The sequence below is a fragment of the Pteropus vampyrus genome, unplaced genomic scaffold (assembly GCF_000151845.1).
Source record: "Pteropus vampyrus isolate Shadow unplaced genomic scaffold, Pvam_2.0 Scaffold82, whole genome shotgun sequence".
Classification (NCBI taxonomy): Eukaryota; Metazoa; Chordata; class Mammalia; order Chiroptera; family Pteropodidae; genus Pteropus; species Pteropus vampyrus.
In genome coordinates this window covers 8,640,442-8,667,020 of record NW_011888863.1, presented here as the reverse complement: position 1 = coordinate 8,667,020, position 26,579 = coordinate 8,640,442, and the positions used below count along the sequence as shown (strand labels likewise).

The 26,579-nt window shown below is 34.3% G+C and overlaps 1 protein-coding gene across 1 annotated transcript in view; it reads left to right on the top strand.

The window, feature by feature from the left end:
• Positions 1-26,579, top strand: part of SLC2A13 (solute carrier family 2 member 13) — a 315,165-nt gene that overhangs the window by 123,206 nt on the left and 165,380 nt on the right. The window contains exon 4 of the mRNA XM_011363165.2: positions 23,702-23,810. Within this exon, the coding sequence (XP_011361467.1) occupies positions 23,702-23,810 (109 nt within the window). The remainder of the gene's footprint in view (positions 1-23,701; positions 23,811-26,579) is intronic.

The window sequence follows — 26,579 nt, the reverse complement described above, 5'->3', positions numbered from 1 at the left end:
TTATAAATATTGTTTACATATAGCCCTCCCTCAAACATGTAAGTAACTTAACTATAGGTTAGTTAAGCAGGATGGTAGATTTGGTGTTCTAGTTTTGATGTTCTCACTTTTTGAGAAACTTAAAAATGATTGTCAAACTCTTCTTTCTTTGTGATTTCCCAGTGACTTCCTATATAGATTGCTTCTTCTGACTTTGTAAAGATGTATTATTACAGATCTCTTCCAGTTAATGAGCACGTGAAAAACTATTTGTCTAAGGGCCGTTAATTTTGTTGCTTACAAAGCCATAAAGATGTTGACAAATACCTCTCAATCTCTATAGAATAGTCTTGAGTTTAGTCATCAAGGACATTAGCCCCTTAAAAAAGTAACTGGCACTATTGGCTACCTTTTATGAAACGTTATTAAAGAAATAGTTTTGATTAAAAAATAATCACTTTAAAAACTAACGCTAGTCACTGAATGATAATAATCCAGAATTTCTGCATTAAAACTTCATAATTAGTGGTAGTCGTGATTTTGTGTAATTTATTTCCTCCATATAATATATAACATACTGAATCCTAGTTTTAGTACCAGAGAGTTACATTTAAATTGGGTAGAAACAAACATTAAATGGAATATGTACATATTTCTGTGTCCTTTCCCTTCATTCAATCCCCTGCTTATAAAAGATTACATTTATTATTGCTCTATTATCCTATTTTGTAAATAGTTTATTAATGATAGACTGTGACTCTAAAACTTTTTAACCAGTCAGAAGAATTTACCTCTTTTCTTACTTGGCAGAAATGAACTGTATTTTAGTGACACTGCCATTTGTTGCTCAGAAGAGTTCTATTTTCTTCAAATTGTCTTGAGAGCTAGTTCTTGAGTCAGAAAACAATGTTTCATTCACTTACTTAACTAAAATTTATTGCATTCTTACTTGTATCCATTCTCTCTAGATGTACTATGGTGACATAAAGCACATGGTTACTGAGCTCATAGAGCTTACAACGTAGTAAGGGAGACAACTTTAATAAAAACACCACATTAAATACTTTTAATAGTGGTAATAAGACCTCTAAAGAAAAGCGTGCTTATGAAAGATAATAATATAGATAGGAAATGGACAGGCATTTAAGGAAGGTTAAGGATGAGCAATTACTTGGCATAGCTTATTAATTTATAGGCATCTCTTCTTTTTCAGCTCAAATGCTTTCGTTCAACTAAATAAGCCATCTTGTCAGCAATTCTTGCTCCTGGATGACTCTTCTCCTCAAAGCCAAATCTTTTTGCCAAAGTTGAAGACTTGTGACCACTGAAGATATTCAAGGTGTGCCAGTGGTTCTAAAGGTGGTTCTAAAAGACTCACAGAAATATTTTGAGCTATAGCATCATCACTGAAATAATTTTATAATCTCCTTCCCAAAGTAACTTTGAAAGAAACAGGTTTATAAGTTTTGATGCGTTTCTTCAGAAATCAGCTACGTTACTGTAAAAGCATTCTTAATGTAATGAGAACAGAAAAAGGCTATAGTTTTTAGAGTGTCCTGGTCTGTGGCTTTTTTCTTTTTCCCCTAGAGAAAGTTGAAGACTGACAAAAAGTAATCCCTATAATTGTGAATGAAGCCTCTTTGGCTCAATTGCTTATTTAATGTCTTTAAAAAATGAGAGAAACAACTTGATATGTAGAAATATTAAGGATTTTTTGGACTTTGAAGTGATATAAGCCTTGACCTTAGCACTTACAAATTCTTTGATATTTGAAAAGTTACATAGCCTCTCTGAGCCTTTGTTTTCTAATCTGCCCAATGGGATAAGTGCTATAAATCTCTGAAGTGTTGGTGCAGATTGATTTACATAGAACTCGAATCTAGTAGGTATAAAATAGATATTAGCTTATGCGAACCTCCCTCTCTTCAGTGCCTTTATCCCCTACTTTTATCACAATTGTCAAACCTAATGAAGTCCAGTCATTAGCTTAAAATACATATACTGTTTTTATGCTTTCCTTTATGATTTTTTTTAATTTAATTTTTTAGAAAAGCATGTTAGTATATTACATGAAACAACAGTGATAGGGTTAGGGGTAGAGGAAGACAACATAAGTTTTTCCAGAAGTAGATTTCATTCTTCACCCAACAGTAAGGCCAGGAAGCTTCACGAGATGTAAGGTCTGTGAAAGTGGGCATTTTGGTTTTGGTGACTGGAAAGTATACAATGAAAGGTCTCATATAAAATACTTGATAAGGTAAGTCAGTTTGGTCCTTTACACTCAAATGGTATATTTCTCATTGAAGGTTAAAACATTGCTATAAGTAAGAAACACCAGAAATAATATTTATGAAAACTAATTATTATAACTTGAAGTGAATTATGGAACTAATGTATTATAGTCTACTTCAGCTAGAATCTCTCCTGTTCTCAACTCTCAGCTCATTAATTCACCCTTTATGGCTCTTATTGTTGTCAGCTGTGCCATCTGCGGCGTAACTTCCTTGAAGTCAAGGACCTTGTCTAATTTATTTTTGAGCCTACCGGTTAGTACACAGTCCTGGTGATGATGATAAATTGCATTTGATGGTAACTAGAAAGAATGTGCTTCGGTGCTGTCATGACAGGTACCTGAGATGATTGTTTAAGGGAGCAGTTATTTAAAGGTCTATTTTCAGACCTTAATAAGAGAAGACAAACCCCTGAGCAAGGCCGACACCCTATGACAACAGTGCCTTTTCTGTGATTTACATTTCTGAATGGTGGTGTCATTGTTTCGATGTGTGAGTCGTTATATTTTGGACACTTTGCTGAAAAGGTATTGTTCCTAGTCTACTGTTAGTACACAGAATTATTTAGAGTGTTTAAATTTAAGAATATAATTTGTCATTTATTTATGACAAGATTTATAAGCAAATATACATTATTCAACATTTATACACTTTGACTCTTTAGAGTTACTCTATCCATTTGTGGCACAGGTAAACAGAAAGGGAAATAAAAACAGTTGCATTTATTAAAGAGCTACATCTGTTCTGTGCATGGGTTGTTTGAAGTTCAGAAAGCTAGTCTGATCAAATAAATCTTCATCCAGACATGTGGCTTACTTACTTGAATAGTTATAACTTATTTTCAGATTCTCCCTGGAAAACCTTACATTTAACTGCAGTCTCTAAACTGTTTTATCTGCCAAGGGTAGGCTGGGAGTACGAAGCTTCAATTAAAATTAATGGGACTTGTCATGGGGGAATTTAGAAAATTTCCACTACCTTTCAGTGGCACAAATATAGTAAAAATGTAGATATTGTCCAAGTACTCACTTGAATAAAGACTATTACATGTACTTATTTTTGTACAGGAATTCAAAAATGCAAATAGATTGCCTTTAAAAGGATTTATGTTGTTAAAATTATTGTGTGTTTAATATTAGGGAATACAAAGTTTTTTCAGTTTCTTCTTTGGGCATTATTTTCTTTCTATTCCATAGCAAATTAACAAAATAAAGTGTAAGCCAGGTGGAAGGGAATGATTTTTTTTCCTCTCCCTCAGTTTTCTAAAATTAGTATTTAACAGAAAGTATGCAGTTCACCTAAATGAAATTTGCTCTCAAAATTTGTTCAATGTCTGTCTACACTGGATGTATTTGTAAAAATCACCATAGTGAGTAGCAGTTCAGCCCTTTTCCAGGCATTGCAAAAGCATTTGGCGATGTGACATAAAAGAAAAATTTTGTACAGAAAGAATATATGCTTTTTTGATACTAGTATGAGTCCTAAGATTTCTGAATGGTAAAGTAAAATTGAGCTATAATTCAGTGGTAACACATTAAAGTGCCTGAACCCAAAACATTTGATTGATTCAACATTTAGGAAATGTTGATGACAGAAATGAATTTTGCCTCTAAATTTTCTATGAAAAATTATGTTAAAGTTTACAAAGAAAAGTCATAAACACATTATAAGGGGAGTAGGATTATTTACAAAAATTCATAATTTAGAACTTCTCAGATAGTTTTACATTTTTCTAAAATGTTACAAGTTGTTTTATATGTATGTATGTGCATATGTATGTGTATGTGTGTGTGTGTGTGTATGTGTGTGATATACCTTAGTAAGTGTGAACATACCTTGTAAAATAATTTTGTAGTATTTATATTTAGAATCTCCATGAAGAAGTACTTCAAAAAATATTGGAAGAAAATACAGGGACTAAAGAAAAATTTTAGAAACAATATGAAGCTTTTTAAAATGTAGTCAAGTGCATATAAGTGTCAGAACTCAGGACTGAGAGCTAGCAGCTGTTGAGTGCATGCTTTGTCTAGGCTGTGTGTACATATCATTGGAATGTGTCATCATCACCCTGCTTTATAGATGAGGACACTGATTACATCAGCATAATTAGTAAGAACATGAGCAGAGGTCACATATGGTCTTGTGTCCTCTCTGTGCCATTCATAACTTTTTGGGAGACCTTGGACAATTTGTTGAACTAGGGTTGCAGAATAAGGGACTCTAGCGTCAAATCCGAAACTAAATCCTAGCTGTACCAGTTAGCAGTTCTGTGATTCTTACAGCAGGAGTAACACTTCATATATTCGTTAGAATTAAATGATGTGTATAAAGAAGTTAACATAATTTGTGGTGTCAAAAGTTCAGAAATAGCAAAAGTAAAACCACTGAATCATCAACATAGTAATTAGTAAAACTGTATTGTTCACACTTCAAGACAACAGTGAACCTCAAGCACTCAAACCAAAACATGGACCAAGGCTCAGGGGTATATTGTTATAAAGCAGCTTATATAGTGGGAAGGCAGTGACTATATTCTTCATAGTGATTGATTATAATATTAGAATTTTCTTTAAAGATAGAGAATTGGTCAGTGGTTATTTCATATCAACCTCAGGAAACAGTTTAAGTTTGGCTTATGATTTTCAGAGGCATAATAAGCAAGAAATGACCGAAGTCAAGTTAGTCTTGCAAAATGAGCTAACTTAAGCTTTGTTTTTATAATTAAACTGATTTTGTCTGCTCAGGGAATTTTCAAGGCTTGTCTCTCTTTTTTTGTTTTGTTTTAAACAGTGGAGTATAGTAAGTGCCTAACAAATGATGTTGATGACAAGGATAATGCTGCTGGTGGGAGTCGGGTGGTAGGGCAGAGTTCATATAGAAACTCAGGCATATCTGACTCCAGAGCATATGCTTTTTCCAGTGACTGATTCTGGAAAAGATCAGAATCTTTGGAAATGTGCCTTCAATCAAAAGCAGATGTAGCTTTTGAAGCAGAATTATTCTTTCAACAAATATGTAAGGCACAGACTATTCTGGGGATAGACATTAAAGTCGAGGGCCCCAATAGAAGTTAGTCTAGTGAGGGGGGTAAAGAGTAAACAAGAAAACAAATGCATAACTTGACCTCTGATAATTATAAGTGCTATGAACAAAAAGTGTAAGTAGATAGATTTAACTGACAGATGTGAAAGAAAGAGTTGCTTATGCAGCTGGGCGAATGGAAGTTTTATTTCATGGAAAGGAGAATGCTGAAAAAGAAATGAATTCCTTGGGAATCAAGAGTACTGTTTTGTTAGTACAAATTGAGATGCCGATTATATATTCAAATGCAGGTGCAGAGTGAGAAGTTCGACAGGTGAGTCTGGAGCTCAAAGGTGAGGTTGGCATGGCAGTGTTAATTTAGGAGTCTTGAGATTGGAGGAGCTTCATGGGGAACACATGTATAGAGAGAAAATAAGAGACTTGGGCCCTGGCGCATTCCAAAGTTTAAAGCTCAGTTCTCAGAGCTGAATCCAGCCAAGGAGATTGAGCAGAGGCATCCAGTGATGTAGGAATAAAACCAGAGAAAAGTGGTTTCTGGAAACTGATGGAAGTGTTTCAGGAAGGAAGGAAGAAACAACTGTTTCCTTCGTTGCCGTTAGTTAAAGTTTGATCATTAGGTTTGCAAAATGAAAGTAATTGGAGACCTTCACAGTAACAATTTCAGTAGATTGGTAGAGATGAAGGCCTGCTTAGAATGGGGTTGAGGAGAACAGGAGGTAAGGAAGTGGAGATATGAGGTATAGATAGATGACTGTTAAGGAGATTTTCTATAAACTAGGACAGAAAAATTAGAGTCATGTATATTATTTAAAAGTTGATTTTTCAGTTTTATTTTACTATGGATGATACTACATAGACATTATATGCTGATGGGAAGGATCCAATGGATAGGGGAAACTGACATTGGGATACGGAGACGGATAATTATTACAGGAGCAATGTTCCCTACAAGCTTAAAGGGGTAGGATTCAGATCAAAAGTAAAAGGTTAGGGTTAGCCTTGTGCGGGGTTGAGGGGCCAGGGGATGGCAGAGGATATGAGTCAAGACATAGGGTGATTACCATTGTGGCAGTGAGAAGATGAATTAGTTCTCTTCTAATAGCTTCTGTTTTCTCAGTGAAATAAGAACTGAGATCATTAGCAAGTGTAGTGTAATGGATGAGTCATGTTAATTAACCATCATCTGCATAAATTGCATTCTTGGGCAGAAGGCTCTTGGGAAATGTTTCCCAGCAGAAGGGCTTTGGGCTTTGTGGGCTATGTTTCCTGCCCTACTTTAGCCATAAATGTTGTTCCTGTATTTCTACCATGTAATTCTTACAGACTTCAGTTGGGCAGAAAGATATGAATGAAAGGCCCTGATGAAGAGCCTATCTTATACCTTCAGTTTTTCACTGTGTTTTAGCAGATGATTTCCTAATAAGTAGGGCACCACAGTCAATTTTTATACATAAACAATATTTTCTTTTTTCATTATGGGCATATGCATTGTTCAAACCCCTAATGTAAATTATAATGATTTAGAACTATGATATATATAGTGAATCAGGAGGTAATGAGAGAAACCATATGTTAATTTACTCACTGCCAGAAACAAACTATTGCCTAGGGATTTTCATCTACCCAGAGAATGACCCAAGCCAATTCTGAAATGACGGAAATAGCTTATAATTAATAAACTTCTTATACCTTTGACAAAGGTAGTAACATTTCAAATTACTTGTTAATGTTAGACCTTAAAAGAAATAAATGTTTATTAGATGAAAACTGTTTAAAGGAAATATTTTATATAAATAAAATTATTTTAGTTCAATAATTATTCAGTGAGCGCTTACTGTAAGCCACATTGAGAAAACAAACATATGCACAAACGCATGGACTCAGCTGTTAAGGAGCTTAAAAAACTAGTGGTAGATAAAGAAATTGTAAAAATAGTCATTGTACAAAGTCAAAACATAAGTGATCTAAGAGGAGTGTGAAAAATAGGATCAAGCGAATAATTCTGACATTTGAGTCAGATTAGGGAAGACCCTGTTGTTAAGATATTATTTGAGCTGGAATTGAAGGGATAGGTAGGAATGGGGAGGAGATTTGGGACTGGTTTAAGCATTCCAGGAACATGAAGGACTTGAAATTAGGCATTGTGGTATGGCAAGTATATGTGTTCACTGGGTGATGAAAAGTTCTGTGTGGCTGTAATATGGGAATTAGATTTAAAGCCAGATACCAGACTATTTTGAGCACCATAATAAGGAGTTTCTAAGTATTGGGGAAACACTGAAATTATGTCTTGAAGAGTGAAGTGACATGATTATGGCTGCTTGTTAGTTTGATAATTGGTCACAAAGCATGGAATGGAAGTATGGGACAATCTGAGGACACTTGACAAAACATTTGTTGATTAACCTTAGTAGTATATAAAGAGTAAAAAACTAAAACTGAGGATATGTCCAGAAGGATTTTTAAATACACTTTACCTGAAAAAAAGGATACAGAGCAGGAATATCATATGTTGTTGTGTGTGCAACTGAGTGATTTAATGAATTCAACTTTGTATTTCTTAAGAACCTATAGTTAGTTGTTCTACATTATTTGTTTGCTTGTTTGGTTATGTCTTGACATATCTTAAATGATTTAGAGAAGCTGAAAGTTAATACATTCAATAAAGTGGAAATAAAATATTTTTAAAAAATAATGATATGGGAAATTAAAAATTAGAAAGTCAGCACCAGGGGGAGAACATGTAGGTATGTATATTACTGACCATAAAGATATAAACACTTATTAACAATTGGTTGCATATTTGATTCTGAGTCTCTTGTCAGCCATAATAGGAAGGATAATGCAGTCAGTTACGTGATTCTCACTGTCCCAGAGGAAGAAAAATGAAATAATATGTTCGCCGGCATTTACTTATTTTCTTACGTGAGGCTTCATGTAGGGGATACCCACTGTAGGTAGTGAAAAATGTTCTCCGTGGTAGCAAATGCAATAACGTGATTTAGATCTAAAAGTTCTGGAAGGATCAGGATGCATATATTACATACATTACTGATCAAGAAGGAGGACAGGATTATACGTAAATATTGTGTGTGTTGTTGCATTTTATAAAATTAAAAGATGGAATTTGGGAAGAAAAAGACTGGCTACAATAGAATTTAAAGGACTTGTGGTAAAACCTTGGAGAATGCCTACATAAAGATAACAGAAGAAAAGGATCCTATAGCAAATGTTGCTATATCGGAACAAAGAAATGTTAGAGGATAAACAAAATTCTATAGTATCAGAAAAAGCAAAGAACATGAGAGTTTTACAGAAGAATCGGTTATAGCATGAAATGTAAGACTATCAAAGAGAATGACTAATATTGGTATTAGCAATTAGAATTTCGTTAATGACCTTTTGAGAGAGTAGTTTCAATAAAATGGTGGAGGACGGAGTGGGAGTACTTACAAAATATAATGACAGAATTGAGAAAGTGCGTGTAGACCTATTCTTTCCAGGAAATGTAAAGATGATAAAATTGTAGTTTGGTATAATTGGGATAGAGGGATTGATTGAGAGGGAGGAGAATAATGATGTGCAAGGTCCCAGAGGAGGAAGGGGACAATAAGATGGACCACAAAAATGGAGGCTCAGAGAAGAAAGGAATTCTTTTACTGAGCTGGAAGGGAAAGAAACAGGTAATGATATTGAGTAACTTTGTATTGAATGGAAGTGAGGTAAGTTACAGGAATTTCCATCAGGTGGCTTCTGAATTGGTTTAAGATTTCAGGTAATTTGCAAAGTGAGGTCGACAGTATATGTGGGTAAGGAATCTATTTAGGTTATGACTCTAGGTCAAAATACCATTTTAGAACAGATATTTTTGAGGTTATGAAAATGCCATTTTCTTGTTTTAAATATGTCAGTTCTTTGTTTTATTAGAAATGATTTAGCTTGCGTTGTTCTTTACATCCATTTAACTCTCACACAAATGTGTTTCTTTTTCATTAAAAGACTAAATGGACATATAACAACAAAGTGAAAGAGCTTTATACCAATAGACTAAATAGAATATTTATGAATTGAGCTTTTTAGAAAAGTGCTGGAAAAAAATGGGTTTTCACTATTTTCCTAAAACATTTATAGTAACTTGATGAATAATGAATGGGAATAATTTATAATAACTACATACCTCACTCAAATAGAAGATTTGTTATACTCCTATATACCTACAGAACAGTTATATCATGGCTATATTTCAGATGAAGAGGCATATATTTTTAACATAAATGTTGGTAAAATAGTTTTTTTTCATCAGAGTCACAGAATCTTGGTGTTTTAAGGGACTTCAGGGGACAGGATATTCTGGAATATCCCTGAGAAGCATCCAGCTACACATTGCTTTACATCTATTTAAATCGTACATTCACCTGATCACGAACCATACTAGAATATAGTCTAAATAACCCATGAACAAATTGAGTAGCAAGATTAGAATCATTTCCACATCTCCAATAGTGAGTATAATATATGCTTTTTATATGCGTTCAACTGAAAATATATAGAAACAAGTTTTATTTTGTAATTGAATTTTGCAGTACAGTTGGCAGTTTGCATTTTTAAAAGACTAAGCTTCGGCCGTCAGAAAAAGTAGATAGATTAAAGCATTTTTAGGTAGAAGCTCAAAATTCAGACAGTATTTTAAATAGCACATCCTGACTCCCTTCACAGATTGCCATTGACCATATGGTAACTGCAGACATCCCTCAAAATAAAACAGCCATATGTAGATTTTCAAATACTGACCTCATCCGCAGAGAGACATATTTATCTAGAAGAACATCTCAAGCCATATCAAGTAAAATTATGGTGTGTGTCATATTAGAAGATTAGAAGAATCTGTTTAATGAAAAACAATCACATTAAAAACAAAAATGCCAAGAAAATAAGGTTAGATATCCACAGACATCTAATAAGAAAAGCATCTGGAGAAATATCTTTTGAATTCTCCCTACCTAGTTATTATACTCAGTAGAATAGCACATAAAAGCATCATTAAAAGCTATCCTGTGCTATGGTCATCAAAATGGATTTAGTGAAAATGCTTAAGGGTTGATCAATGCAAGTGCTTGACATCTACATCTGTTCTTGGCTAGCAGACACTGAATACAAATATTTTCTGTCTTCTAAATGTGCTAATCGAATACCAATGTATTTTTTTTCTGATTTTTACCATACAGTTTCTGAAATTCTGGCACACTTTTTTAGAACTTAGACTTGTGGATATATGCCTATGAATTTATCAAAAACATGGAAGAAGGAACAATTGCTGTAGTGATTTTTGAAAAATGTATTTATATCTTCATTTTTCTCATCCAAGTAGGAGTGGAGAAGAGGTAAGGAGGATCAAGAAGTGAAGGTCTGCGAGGAATAAGAGGTTCTATAATGGTGATCACTGTAATTACAAAATAGTTTTCTCTCTCTCTTTCTCCCCCCACTTCCATAGTAAGATAGCACATAAAAGCAATAGTAAAAGCTATCCTGTGCTATGATCACAGAATACACACACACATACACACATACATATATATTTATATATTACACATACATACATCTGTACATGTGTATGTCTGTATGACAGAATAAGGAATATTTACAACCCTTGCATTACAGGCAAGCCTTGTTTCCTATAAGTGTTGTATTATGCTAGCAAATCTCTCATGTCCAAGTTTTGTTTAAATCTGGTACTCAGGGATATGCTTTATACCTAAAGTTAATAAAATAATTTTAATCACTCCTAAATGTTACTTGTGAACTTTAGTTTTCCTTTGCTTTCTTTTTGGAGTAGTATTTTCTTGGATTTCATTGAGTGATGAGCTCTTTTTCAAGTATAGTAATATATCATAGGTTTGTCTTAAAATAAAATTGTGACCCTGAAGGAAATCACCTTCATGGATCAAGAACTTTGAAAATTGTGCTCTGTCAAAAAAAATTACTGAAATTTTTAACTGATCTTTATAATACATGAATAAACCTAAGCATGCCTTTTACAAAGCTCAGTCCTTCAGTTACATATCGCCAGACACATAAGTAGAAATTTGTTTTCTTAATTTATTTTATTTTTTAATAATTTTAAAAAATTTATTATGGTTATATTGATTAACAAACTCCAATAAGTTTCAAGTGTACAGTTCAACAGTAAGTCATATTTATGTTGCATTGTGTGTTCACTGCGCAAAGTTAGATTTCTTTCTGTCACCACATATTTGACCCCTTATACACCATCTACCTCCCCTCTCTCTCCCACCTTTTCTAGTTTTCTCATTTTCTTTTCAGTTATACTGAAAATAACAAGAAACAGAAAAACTTAAAATTTTATAGGAAATAAAAATTATCAATTTCTTACAGAAATCCAATAGCTTTTTAAAATTGAAACTAATGTACCAGCTTGTTAATGTGCATAAACTCCCTTTTTGGGGTATTGATTTATTTTAGGCCTTTATCTCATGAGGAGGGGGTACTTAGTTAACCACTTTAGGCTAAAAAAGGTTTTGGGGAAAAGAAAATTAAAAGGGTTGTTGTGGTACTATGTTGCTCTTAGCACATCTTTCTAGAGTAAGTGAAGCTATGTTTATGCCAGTTAACTGGTCTTCCTGTTATATAAGTTGTATTTGATTTGCGAAATACAATTATTATATTTTGTCATTTGCGTCAGACATTTTATTAGTGATTGTTACCTTCTGAAAATTTGTAAATTAAGAGACTAAAGCTAAATGGCGTTTCTAATTAAGTTTTTTTCTAAAAAAAATAAGTTTTTTTCTATAAGTATTTAATACATACTTGCTGTGTAGGTCACCCTTTCCTCTAAGATCTGCAGGAGTGACTGGTATCCTTTTATTAAGTCAAGCTCAGCAGCCACTCAGAACTTTGGTAGAAAGACTTTAATGGCCAAGATAACCAGTGTATAAAGCAGCCCTAAGAAGTGAGATTGATTTATTTATATGCTGTGATATAGGCTCCTTTTGGGTTGCCACTGTGAGCAAAACAGATTTTAGAATCCATCATCCACCTTGAGGCCTTCAGGATCCTATGTACCAACTCTCTTGCATTTAGCAACCAAACACTTTTATGGAGCTTCTTGTGGCTCTGTATGTTGTGTACATGGCATTGTAAAGACATTGTTAAATCTCACATGTCTTAGGACACCTGAACAAGTGGAAGATATAGTTATTGCCCTATTTCTTTTCAACAGCATTTATATTCCGCCGTAAGTGTTATTCATTTTAGGAGTTGAACCTTTATAAGTAAAAGATGAGAGTACTGGAGTATGCATATTTTGAGTTCTATGCTCTAATTCTATGCTCTAATCCCTACCCCATTTTGGAGAACTTAGTACGAAGTTCTTTTTATAGAATATTTTTCTTCCTTACTCTATATTAAATAACTATCTCAGATATTTTTTAACATGTAGAACATCATGATTTTTTTTTTCTTCATTTTCTTTTAGTGGCGGAGGTAGTTGAAGAGTGGGAAAAGAAAGATGGGGCAAGAGAACTACTTTGGGATTCGAAAATACATTTATAGCCTCATATATTTGGTTCATTTTTATATTTAGTTCTTGGGTATTTGGGGAATAATTACGATTTTCTGAATTTCATGATGACAGAAAATAGTCTCTTTCCTTTAAGATGTTATCTTTCAAGGTACCATAAATGTATGCAGCAACTGTGCTTCCAGAATCTGGCAGAGCAATCATGAATTTGGATATTCTACCCCACCTTAAGATCATGAGCCATTTAATTCGGCCTGATTTTTATGTTTTGGTATCTTTATTCATGGTAACTATTACATTTTAGGCTTAATATAACAAGAGAGAAGAGTAGAAAATACCTGAATCGTGGTTAGGTTTTCATCTTTATTCTCAATGGTACTTATTTGTCTAATACCTGAATCTAAAAATGGAACATGCTAATAGAATATTATTCAAATATGTATATAAGATTTAAATATCCATATGCATATACTTTTAAACCAAGAAAATGATTAATATTTAGAAGCATAGTTTGTATATCTTAAAATGTTCTAGTCTGATAGAGATACATGAATACTTAAATTCTAGGGAGTCTACATGTGATCTAAAATGAAGTCAGAAAATGAGATAATTCCAATTTATGTGGTTGTATGAATGGTTTAACAGTATATATTATTGAATTTGATAGAACTAACATTTATTATAGGAGCCTATGGTGTAGACCTTACCGATTTTTCATCTAGTGGTTTATTAGTAATCTGCGTAGGAGTGTTCTGTTAATTGTGAAAGAAATAGAAGTTATAAGTATAGAATTCATTTATTCTTTATGTTAGAGAGGCTCTTTGAATTATTTTGTGGAATTTTAAAAGTGAAGAATGTTTATTTGTTTACATTGAAGGAAAACTCATGCCATTTGTTGATGATATTTAATTTAAAACTTTCAATTTATATTTAGCTATGGAGAAATGCTAGTAGAGAGCTGGTGGGTGAAATTATTGCATCATTATTTGAGTTTTAGTGTGATATACTTCATATGCATTACCACCTTTAATTATCAAAACACTATGAAATAGGTGTTATCACATATAAGGCATGTGAAGCTAAGAGAGGGTAAGGAAACTGCCCAAGGCCCAATAGCTTCTACATAGCTAAGCTGGATTCAAACCTGGGATTCCCTGATTTGGAGACTCTTGCTCTTTGCGCTATTCAGCATTACTTATGGTTGTATAGCCTTTAACAAATGCTGGTCATAGATAGTCTTCTTTATATCTTAGGATGTAATATCTACTAAAAAATTGGGTAGATGAGCACTTTTTTACATCACTAAGAATGACAATTTGTTATGAAAATACTGTCAGAAAACTGTCAGGTTAATAGTATGTGTCCTTTCATTACAAAATTACTTTGTCCAAAGACAAAATTAATGTTAGGAATACAGTTATTTAAGAAAAATTACTCATTTATTTTTTTAAAAAAGGCTGCTTCCTTTTGCTTAAGAAAGGTTTTCTAAAGTAGTAATTCTTAATATATTTTTTTCCCTCAGTAACACATCGCTCCCCCATGGCTGTATGAAGTTTAGAGATCTCTCATTTGAGGACTGCTGGCTAGAGGATGCATTTTGCTTGCCATTGTTTATGTAGATACCTTTGATGAAGAAAATATTTTAGAATTTAGAAAGAATTCTTGATAGTGACAAAACAAGGTGTTTGAAAAACAGTAACATTAAACCCTATCATCATCTCTCCTCGGAAGGAGAAAAAGGTCTTTACTTTAGCAACGTGGAATAATAATGACGAGATTAACACAGTCATCTCATACAGGCCTTAATGTACCATGATCCGCTCATAAGCACGCATCTATAGACAACCAGCCCAACACAACATCTTGGCAAATTGATTGCTTTAGAAGGATTTTGGAATGTATTGGTATAAATGCCAAACTGTGAAGGAATGATTGAACCACATGAGGCTGAATTTATCAATAGCAGCAGTCCATTCTTTCAAACAGAACATGTGCCAAGCACCAGCTTGTAATCACAAACATCATCTGCTGCATATTGAAGAGGAAAACAGCATGGGCGTGCTCAGGATCTTAGTGGTAATTTATAATTAATCACAACATTGTTTAATAACTTGCAGTGTATTCACATTTCTTCAGTCTTGAGTTCTCAGTACTCATTATTTGCTCTGGTGTTTCTTTCTCGCTCCTTCCCTTCCCTTTTTCTTTTCTTTCTCATAAATCCTGAGCCATTCACCCCGCAAATTCAGTATGGAGGTCATAATCCAGGATAGAAGAGACATCAGTTATATAACCTGCAAAACAAAGTAACCTGCAGTGAGAGCATAAGAGAGGTATAAAGGTGACACCATGATTCAGATAACATTATCGTCTTTTGGGAGCAGGGGTGAATGCAAAGAATAGGAACGTTATGAGACAGAGATGTAAAAATGAGGTTTCTTTTTATAAAACAGGTTACACAAAGACTGTTGAAAAATTGTGTATTAGAAAAGTAGCATGAGATAAATCTGGAAAGATAGGCTGGGGCAGGAGTGTGCCCTTCATGAAATAGGCCCTTATGGGTCTCTTATCAAAGGTTTGGAGCAAGTAAGTGATCAGTGGGTATGCGTTAGGAGATGGGGTGTCAGCAATGGGGAGGGGCTGGTTTGACCTGACAGAAACTGGAGACTTGGAGACCATATTCAAGGTTTTGTCATTGAATGCACAATGTATTAGTATTAGGATCCTCCAAAGAAACAGAACCAATAGATTTAGATTAGATTAATTTAGATTAGATTAGATAGATTTATCTATTCATTGATTGATTCATTCATCAGTCCTGAAGAATGGACTCACGCAATTATGAAGGCTGAGAAAACAGCATAATTTTTCCCTCTGCAAGCTAGAAACCTAGGAGAGCCAATGATGTAAGTCCCAGGCTGAGGGCAGGAGGAGACCAATGTTCTAGCTGCAACAGGCAGCCTGAGAGAACAGAACAGACTCTCCCTTCCTCCTCTTTTTGTTCTGTTTAGACTCTCAGTGGATTAGATGAGGCCCACCCACACTGGGGAGGGCAATCTGCTTTACTCAATCTTCTGATTCAAATGTTAGTCTTATCCAAAAACACCCTCACAGACACACCCAGAAATAATTTTTAACCAAATATCGGGAGCCCTGTGAGGCAGTCAAGTTGACACATCAATTTAACCATCACACATTGTGTATGCGAGGAAGTTTGTTTCTCTAATCCTCATAATGGCAAGTACAACTACCATATCCACTTAACTGAGGAGGAGATGGAGGCTTAGAAAGGTTGAATAACATGCTTAAAACATCTAGTGGCTAAGCAGTGGAGCTGGAAATTCAACATTAGTGTGCAGAAGTGCTGTTTACTGCCATGCACTGTCTCAGGAGATGGATGTGAGCTCAACTGGGGCAGGAGTTAACTGGGGAGGCACAGAGGGCACAGATGCAAAAACAAGAGAAATTTTTCTGACATTTTGTGAAAAGAAGTTGGGCGCATATACATTAATTTTCATTAGAATTTGGCAACTTATGGAAAGTAGGGAGAAGGAATAAATAGCCAAATGCCATCATTTTTTACTCTGACTTAATGTGAAATTAGGCAACACAGGGTAAAGAGCAAGTTTGGGAGGAGAAATGGCTTCTGTTTTCTATGTACCTGAGCTGGCACACCCTTTCTGGGTCCTTCCCTATTCCTCAATCTCATAATACTTTACTGGAACCTATGTTAGAGCACTTAAGCTACAGTGTAGCTTGTTTTATTTCTGGGTGTGACTCCCTTCCCACCTGATAAGAGCTCCTCCAGGGAGGGCCTCATCATGCTTGTGTACCTAATGCAGAGTAGGCTACAGCATGTACTTGAGATATGTATGATAAGTGGGCTAAGAGGCTGGAGAGAACAATGGAAGTCCAATGGGGTAGAATGTTTTAAATGGATGTTTTGAGAATATAATTGGGAGCCAGCTAGAGATGATTGAAGGCTCCTCTGACAGCATGGAGGGCCTGACTCATACACACACTGCATTTGTCATGAACCAGGGTGGCCCGTTTTCCTAATCACTTGCCAACAGTGTTCAACTCCCTGAAGGTAGGAACGGAGAAAGGAGTAGAGTGAAATGAATGTTTTGAAACAGGTAACTCTGGAAGTAAGGCTGAGAATAGTGGCAAATAAGGCCAGAAAAAAAAGAGAAAAGTAAAGAGATTAAAGCCAGGATGAGCAGAGTATTTTTATTCTTGTAGCCTGAAAGTGCTTCAGTTTCGTGTTTGGTTACTCATGCCCTTCATAAGTGTTGATATTTTTATGTTAAAAAATCAGCTTATTTAAGTATACATGTAAAATTTCTTGGCATTTATGGCATGAATAAGAAGTTAGCTCAAGTCCTAGCTCAACATACTTTTTAGTTTGTGATTTGGGGAAAGTTATCCAGTCCCTCTCTGCTTCCTTTCCTCATTAACATCACCAGCTCTTTCTTACCTTGTGGGACTCTTATGGTAGAAAATGGTTCATAAGGCATCAGGAGCTATTAGAATATTAGAAAATCTATTGAGATTTGAGCAGATGCCTAATACTCTTGGTATTATGGACTGAATGTTTGTGTCTCCTCCAAATTCATACATTGAAACCCTAACCCCTAATTTAATGGTATTTGGAGATGGGGCCTCGGGGAGTTAATTAGTTTAGATGAGGTCTTGAAAGTGGAATTAGTGCCTTTCAAAGGAGAAAACACACTATCTACCTCTACCACTTACTCTCCGAGGAAAGGCCATGTGAGCACACAGTGAGAAAGTAGCCGTCCACCAGGCAGGAAGAGTGATCCCACCAGGAACCTGCCAGCGCATTGATCATGGCTTCTCAGCATCCAGAACTGTGATAAATAAATGTCTGTTGTTTCAACCACTGCGTTTATGGTATTTTGTTAGGACAGCCCGAGCTAACTGAGACTCTTGTTGATTGATAAAATAATTAAAACTAAATTATGACTGTCCAAAGTGTGTGTTGGTTAGTAGCTAGATATCAGGTTGTCAAGTTTTCTTGGCTGAGGGAAATAAAGAAAACATTGATGTGCTCATTGATCTTTTGGTGTCACTGTGGCCAGCACACCTCCTCTTCCTGAAAGCCTGCAGGGTGTGAGAGTGGCCTCTGGCCGCCTTCAGGAGAGGACCCTCATGTTGGTTCCCTGCTGTGCTTGATTGTAGCCCAATCATAGGGCCTCAAAGTGAGGTGCAGGGGGAATAACATTTGAAGCTGAGCAGTGATTATCTTGCTCCAGGCCTTGCTTTCTCCACAGAGGCATCTTATAACAAAGAGTTTAGTCTATGAAAACTGTCAGCAGTGGGGAAGCCTCCTACTGTTTACATCGTATAATTCATTAATCATAATGTGTTCTACTTTTTCTTCCTTAAGTTTTCTTTAGGACATGATAAAATATGTAAGTAAATAAAACAAACAGTAAGGGAAAAATAAGAGCAAAGAAAAACTTGCGGAAATTCTAAGGATTCTGCATCCTTTGAAGTTCTCACCTAGTAATCTCATAGCCGACTTCATTGGTCCAGTTTAATCAAATATTATTGTTGCTTCTAATTAGTAACCCCTTTGTGCCCTTATTTAAACGAAAGTCATGGTCTTTGAATATCTGAATTTTCTTCTTAGCATTCATTTACCTTTTTAGCTTTCTTGACTCTATAGAGTTTCTTGTAGTTATTTTTAAGCAGCTCTATTGAGATATAATTTACATACAATAAACAGCATATATTTCAGGCTTATAATTTGATAAATTTTGACATAAGTAGATACCACGAAACCCTTACCATAATCAAGATAGTGAACCTATCTATGTCCCTCAAAAACTTTTCTTTGTGCTCTTTTGAAACTGTTCCTTCTGCAGGTAACCACTGATCCACATTCTATAAAACCATTTAGACTTGGGAGGAAGTTTTTGCTTTGTAGTTTTTAATTACAAATTTAGTATTTTTAATGGCTTATAGGGCTATATATTTAGGCTATTTCTCGAATTAGATTTGGAAGATTCTGTTTTTTAAGGAATTTGCCTATTATATCTAAGATGATGAAATGAATTTAATGCCATAAAGTTGTTTATAACATTTCTTTATTATTGTTTTAAATATCTGTAGGATCTGTATTGATTTTATTTCTCTTACTCATGATATTGGCAATTTATGTCTTCTCTTTTCTCCTGGCCCTTCTGTGTATTCATTTCCCATGGCTACTGTAACAAATTACCACAAACTTGGTAGCTTAAAACAAGAGAAATTTATTCTTACAGTCTGATGTCCGCAAGTTCAAATTCAGTTCACCAGGTTGAAATCAAGTTGTCTGCAGGGCTCCTTCCAGAGGCTGTAGGGGACATTCTGTCTGTTGCTATTCCCAGCTTCTGGTGACAGCCAGCATTCCTTGGCTTATGGCTGCATCAGCCCAGCGTCTACATTCATGGTCACATTGCCTTCTTCCATTCTGTATCGAATCTCCCTTTGCCTCCCTCTAATAGCTGTAATTGCATATAGGGTCAGCTCAAATAATACAGGATGATCATCCCATCTCAAAAATCCTTAATCATATACATATAATTTACTGTCTAACATTCCAGTTATTAGGATGTGCGTGTCTTTTGAGAGGCCATTATCGGGCCTAAAGTTTATCATTTTTACTGATATTTTAAAAAAACAGCTTTTGGTACTATTGATTTTTTTCCAACTGTCTCCGTATCTATTTCATGGATTTCCATACGATCTTTATTATTATTTTTATCTTGTACTTATTTGGGGTTCCATTTGTCCCTCTTTCTGGTTTTATAGGTGGAAGCCAAGGTCATTGCTATAAAATTGCCTCGATTCTACTTTAGCTCCATTTCACAAATTTTCATATTCTGCATTTTCACATTCTTTCAGTTCAAAATCTAATTTCCCATTATTTCTTTGCTCCATGGAAAGGTGTTATTTTTCGTCCAGCTTGGGGGGAATTTTTCAGTTATCTTTTAGTTATTGATTTCTATATTAATTTATTATGGCCACAGAACATATTTGTATCACTTGAATCCTTTTAAATTAATTGAGACTGGTATTGGACCTCAAAATATAATCTATCTTGGTAAATGTTTTAATGACATTTACCACATGTATACTCTTGGAAAGAATGTGTATTCTGCTCTTGGTTGGGAGGGTGTTGTCTAAATATCATTTAGTAATTGGTTAAAATGTTGATAGTGTTGTTGAGGTCTTTTGTACCTTTGCTGATTTTCAGCCTACTTATTCTATCGGTTATTGAGAAATGGGTGATGAAATATCTGAGTATAACTGTGGATTTTTGTATTTCCTCTTGTGATTGTATCAGTTTTCGTTTCATATATTTTGAAGCTCTTATTAGGTACCTAGATATTTAGATTTGTTATGTTCTCTTGACGAATTAATTCTCTTACTGTTACAGGTTGTACTTTTCTGCCTTTTTGTATGCCTGATAATTTTTTATTGTATGCCAGGCTTTATAAATTTTATCTTGCTGTTGAACTTTATTCTGGAACTCTATTCCATTATTTGAAAGCACTTGGGTCTTGCTTTCAAACTGTTTTACATGGAACCCAAGCAATGTTTAATCTGGCACTAAACTTATACCATTTTACAAAACCCTCCTGAATACACTTTCTTATGGTCTAGGTTTTTCACTCTGGATGGAAGGAACAGGTCCTGTTCCCAGACCTGTGTAAATTCTGGGATTGATTTCTTCAGTTCTTTCCTTTGGCTCTTTCCCCTGCCTTGGGTAGTTTCCCCACACATAACCACTGATTGGTACTCAACTGAATATTAGAGTGGCAGAGGCTGGGGAAGGGACTGCAGATCTTCACTGTCCTCCCTTATGAATCTCTTTCTTTGACATTTTGCCCTATGAACACTAGCCATCTTGGCATCCCTAGATTCTGAGCTGCATCTTTTCAGCTCAGGGAGAGCACCAGGGTCTGCCTGGTTTCCCCTCCCTGTGCTACAGCCTGGAAGCTTTTTCAAGGCAGTACGCCAGAATGGTTGTAGGGTTCATCTCATCTATTTCATGAACCTCGGGAGTCACTATCCTTTGTTCCATTATCATGTGAACAATTGTTTCATTTATTTTTGCATGGTTTTTTAGTTGTTTAATGTTGTAGGTAAATCTGGTAACTATTACTCCATCTTGGCTGGAAGTGGAAATCAAGAGCTAGGATTTTATACAGAATATACTCTAGTGCATTTCGAATCATACCTGGAGAAGCTTTCATAGCCTTGGCTCACTCACAGACAACCCATCCACAAGAATGGCTGCATTTGTGGGACTGTCCTTATCATTTATGCCATCAGAACCCTTGCCACACCTGGACAATCATTGTAAACGTTAGTTAGTAAGAGGTGTTCAGAATGAAGGAAAAGATGAACCCATTTTGAGTCCTTGCATCTATTATATTATGTGTTATCTGAATGAATCTTGCATTTCCAACCTACTTTAGTTGTTTAGAGGTTTAGTTTTTATTATGTGGGAATTTCTGTATTTCACAGACACAATTTTTTTTAATTGTGAATTGTTTGTATACACAAAATGTTTTTAATTTCAAAAATCAAAAGATGTAATAAGTAGAGCATGGCATTTTAAATTTTCACTTATGAACATTCAGCCAATCAACATATTTGATTTTTTTCTTCTGGCTCTAGCTCCTGTGATATACAGATTAATGATGGTTTGCATTTGTCAAATTTTACTGCCTCATAAAGCTAGGTTTATGATTTTAATAGAAGGAAGTTTTTAATTTTGTGTATGCATAGTCAGATGTGCAGGAATTTTTAAATTTTGTGTGACCAAAATTTACCTATTTTTAAAAAAACCCAGCCTACTAAAGAAATTATCATTGTTTATTTTTAATAGGAAATTCAAACCAAGAGAAAGTCCAAAACCAGATTATCAGAAACTAGGAAGTAGATATGTGATGTTTATGTAATAGTTTATCTTTTGATACTTTGGCGAATCACTTTAATCCTAAATTGTCATAATATTCTCTTTATTTTTTTGTCCATCAAAATCAATATTACCTAATCTGTCCATCAAATCACGGAGCAGTTTATAGTGAGAGTAGAGGCAGATGTCCAAAGATTATAGATTTCTTATAGAAGGCTAGTTTCTCATTTGTGGAGGCCATAAAAAGCTGAAAAGGGGTTTTGCTTGTTTGTTTTGTTGTCATTGTTGTTTTATAAATTTCTCATGGTTCAGAAGGTAATTAATAACCCTTTTTATTGGAATTTTTTGGTTTATGGACATAAGTAGGTATTTATAGGATGTTGTTTACATTTCTTATTTTGTGGCTCATTTATAGATCTCTAAATTTGCAATTGAGCTCACTCATCCTCAGATAACTGATCCAGATAACATTTTAATATTGTCATAGTAAAGCTCTCAAAATCTACCTATTTCACACAACTTTTCTGATATATTCTAGGTTTTAATACTGCTTTTCTTGACTCTAAAACAACTTGACATTTATAATACAACCTGCTTTGTAAATGCGTTGTCACTGCACTGAACTTTGAATGACCATCACCGCTTCTCTCTCTAGGTCCTGTCTTACCATTTAGAGACAAAATCATTTGCAGTAATTCAAGTCTTTATGTGGTTATGATCACATCCATGTAGAGGTGAATATTCTCATTCCTGTAGTATTCAGTTCCAATTAATGCCCTGTTAGTTAATTGATGTCTCATATTAACTTGTATTGCTGAGACAACAGTATATTTTATTATATTTCTGTTAACTGGAATATTAGATTTCCAAAAGATTACTGAAATGGTGAACTTCTTTAGATTTTAGTTCTCTTGACTCGGTTTAGAGTTCACTAATGAAGCTTGGACTCCAGAAAAAATGACTCTAATTAAGCAACTAACATCTCAGTGATTTCAGGCCATCTTTTCTAACAGTCAACTCTGGCCCCATAAGGACACCATCTAGAATACCTCTTAAGGCTCAGGCGAAGCACTTCTAAGAATAGAAGGGGTACTTTTAGTAATTTTTTCCAGATAACAATTATCATTGAAGTTAGTCACCTTTTTAAGGCCTCAGTGGTTCATACCTACAGCTTTCCAATATTGATCTAGAGTTCTTATAGAGACACCAAGGTTATCTGCGATATTTTGAAAGCCTGTTTGTATTTTGAAATGATCACTGAATGCCACTTGAGGACCTATCCAAAATCTAGAAATTGTGTGTGTGTGTGTGTGTGTGTGTAACATTAATTTTTCCTTTATTTTTGATAATTTTTATTAATAACATTCATTGTAGCCATAACCGTCTGATATCATGCCCAAATTTCCAACTTTAGTTGAATAGATTAGAATAAATGTTGTTATTTTAGTCAAATAAATTGGAATGAATTCTGTTCCTCGTTTAATTGTTTTTAATGAATGCCATTTGGGGGGTTGATTAAAGCAATTTGCCAGTGACTTTGTAAGTAGTCCTACATTGAATAGATTTTAGGTAATAATTAATTGCCAAGAAAGTGGAAGCACAAAGAGTGGTTAATATAACTCATAGGGATTTAAGGAAGAATGGTTTCTGACAGTTATGTAGGTCTTCCTGGTATTCATAAATTGCTTTAACTTGCATTATTTCTTGTTGCTTTTACAGTTTACACTTAACAATATATACACCAAGTCTGTTTGAAAAAATACATTGTGCTTAGATTTCTGTAAAAGTATATATGTTCTGTTTTGAAACGTCCAGTCATGTTGATTTCATGGAAATTTGGGGAAATTTATCCTAATGGGATAAATTACTGTGGGAACTGAAAATAATAGATGTGTCCTTCTTTTTCTTTCTTTTTAAAAAAAGCTGGACCTGTGATCTGCAGAATGCTGAGTTATCCCCCAACTCGCCGAGCTTTAATTGTGGGTTGTGGCCTACAAATGTTCCAACAGCTCTCAGGCATTAACACCGTCATGTATGTATTTCTTTCTGGCTTTTTACTGAAAAGATTGTAAAGGAATTATTTTACATAGAAAAAAGAATAGGACTCTTGGTGCTTTGTTGTTGTTAAATGTGTAGGACTCTTCTTTTGGGAGATACTTTACTTTTTTTTTTTTAATCCTGTTAATTCATAACTAGAAGGAGGTAGGTGATTTATTGTGTTTGCTGTAATTATTGACTTTATTTGATTTCATACAGTTTCTCTTTTATCCTACCTAGTACTTCCCTATATTCTGAGCTAATGCATGTATATTTTCATAAGCCATTTCTTGATGCTAGTTAAAAAGTAAACAAAAAAAAATCATCTGGTATTGTCAGGTTAATAGGGACACAAATAGCTAGTTCATTTCCTTTGGGGGGGTGGGTAGTCAGTTATGATGCAGTGTGAAAAGAACATTAATAGAATTATGTTTCTTACAACCAAAGTACAGTGGACTAGACATGGACTGAAAGCAGAGAAGTGAAAAAGATGCAGAAAACAGTTCCCTGTTTTTTAGTTTTCAGAATAATCACCAAAGTTAAATGTGTGTTAGGGGTGGATAGGGGTGAATAGTAGGGTGTTCTACTGTGTTCAGTCTTTTTTGATGGCCTATTTTGTTCTAGGCACACAGCAGTGAATAAAGTAGACATGGCCTTGACCTCACAGAGTATACAGGCTGGTGGAGGAAACACACATTAAATAAACCCTCAGTTTAATATATAATCTCAAATTGTGATCAAGGCTATTCTGGACTATTCTATCCTCCACAAAGTAGACTTTTAGGATCTTAGGTAATAGAATGTGGGTTAAAGAAAAATCATGGGTTTTACTGAGAAGCTGGTTGTTGGGTGAAAAGCTGCTAAGTCATAGCAGTTTTTTTTTTTTTTTAACTCTATCTATTGTTTAAAAATATTCATTAGAAAAATACAAATTGTGTAAAATTAAATTTTACCTGGTAAATCATTTGTATTTGAGACTCTTGGTATTTTTCTTTAAAATTACTTGAGATATGTATTATTTAGTGATAATTTGAGAAGAGTAATTGGTTAAAATGATTATTAAAAATAATGATTAAGGCCCAATGACCCATTAGATTAAATCAGGATTTGTTAAGAAAGTCCACTTTAAATACATTTACACTATTGGTGAATTTTACTTTAATCATAATCCTTGTTAGACTACAACTTTCTGGACTACATTGTTAATTATTTGATCTTCTCTTCCCGTCTAACATTTCTTTTCATTTTTCCTCGCCTTTGTCAGCTTTGTTAAGGCCCATTTGTTGTAGAGTGCTCAGCACGTTTGTTTTCTGGATATGGCACATAATGATGGTTCTGAGATGCGTCCTCAGTGGATGATGGTACAGAATTGTAACAAGGCTAGCACTACACTTTCAAATAATGCAATGCAGTAATAACCCTGTGAAATATCTAGTTTTTTCAACCTCATTTAAAATACATCCTTTTTCTGAAAATATTTTTCATTTGTTCTGTCATTTCTAGGCATTTAAATTTGAGAAATTTAAAAGCATAGAAAATGAATTTCTGTCATACAGTTTTATGTTCCTGTAAAATAAGGATCACAAACAGAGCCAACTCTCATTGGTGGGTAGTAGCTGAGGCCAGTATGTTCCTAGCTGAAATGACTGTCATAGTCCATTTGTGATATCTACCATAAAATGTTCTGATTAAGGTTTTCAAATGAGGATTCTCCAAATCCTCAATCTTTTCACAGTGAGATTAAGTGATATAAGGATCCTGATATTCCCTAAGATTTTCGATAGTCATTAATGTGCTGTGCTTATCACAAACTCTACATGATATAGGTGTTGTCATACAGCTGTTGCATGCAGTTGAGTAGTGATCCCATAAAGTAGGAAGAATAAAGTAAGATAAACAATGGTTAAATTTAGATGGTGTCTACATGATGCAAAACAGCTAGCCCCTTAAATAATAATAGTATAACTATGCTGAGTAACTGTTGGTTATTCAAAGTACATAATTTCAGATATTCATATTTTAAGCCTATAAAACAGCGTAAATTAATTTCATTTTTTTAGACTGCACTTCTTTCATTATCTGAATGGGAAATGAGTAATCTAGGATTCTCACATAATGTGTTTTCTTCTACTGTCGCTAGTCTATTCATGTGTGTGCATGTGCATGTTGTGTATCTTTTTCTATTCTTAAGCTTCAGTAAATACTACCATATATTTCATTTTATTTAATTTAAAACAATCTTAAATGGAGTGTAATAGTTTAGTTTTTGTTGTTTAGTAGAAAATATTAACTACATTTTTTATTTTAAAAACGTTATTTTGTTAATTTAGAGTTCTGATTTTTCAGTATTTCATTATGTATATTTCATTACTCTTTTTCTTTCTAGCTTCTTCTCTTTTAAGTGGGAAATAAAGTAAGCAGTGCTCTTCTCTATCCATAACCCAAATCCAATAATCTGTAGAAGTTGAAATATTTTTATAAAACCAATCTGTCACCCCAAAGTTTGTGTGAACCTGAAATATGAGGTATTTTGAATTCTATTTCTCACCAAGGAAAGTTCATAGAAAGATCATATAGAAAAATATTGAAAGATAAATCATCCTTACAATTGCATTATATGATCTTACTTTGTTTAGTTTTCTCTCTTCCCACTCATTGGATCTATATTTCTATCTCCTTGACCTATTTAATATGCCATCTCAGTCAAGGAAATAGATTTTCTTCTCAGAATATTTAATTTTCTTATTCTCTACTATGAAAAAAA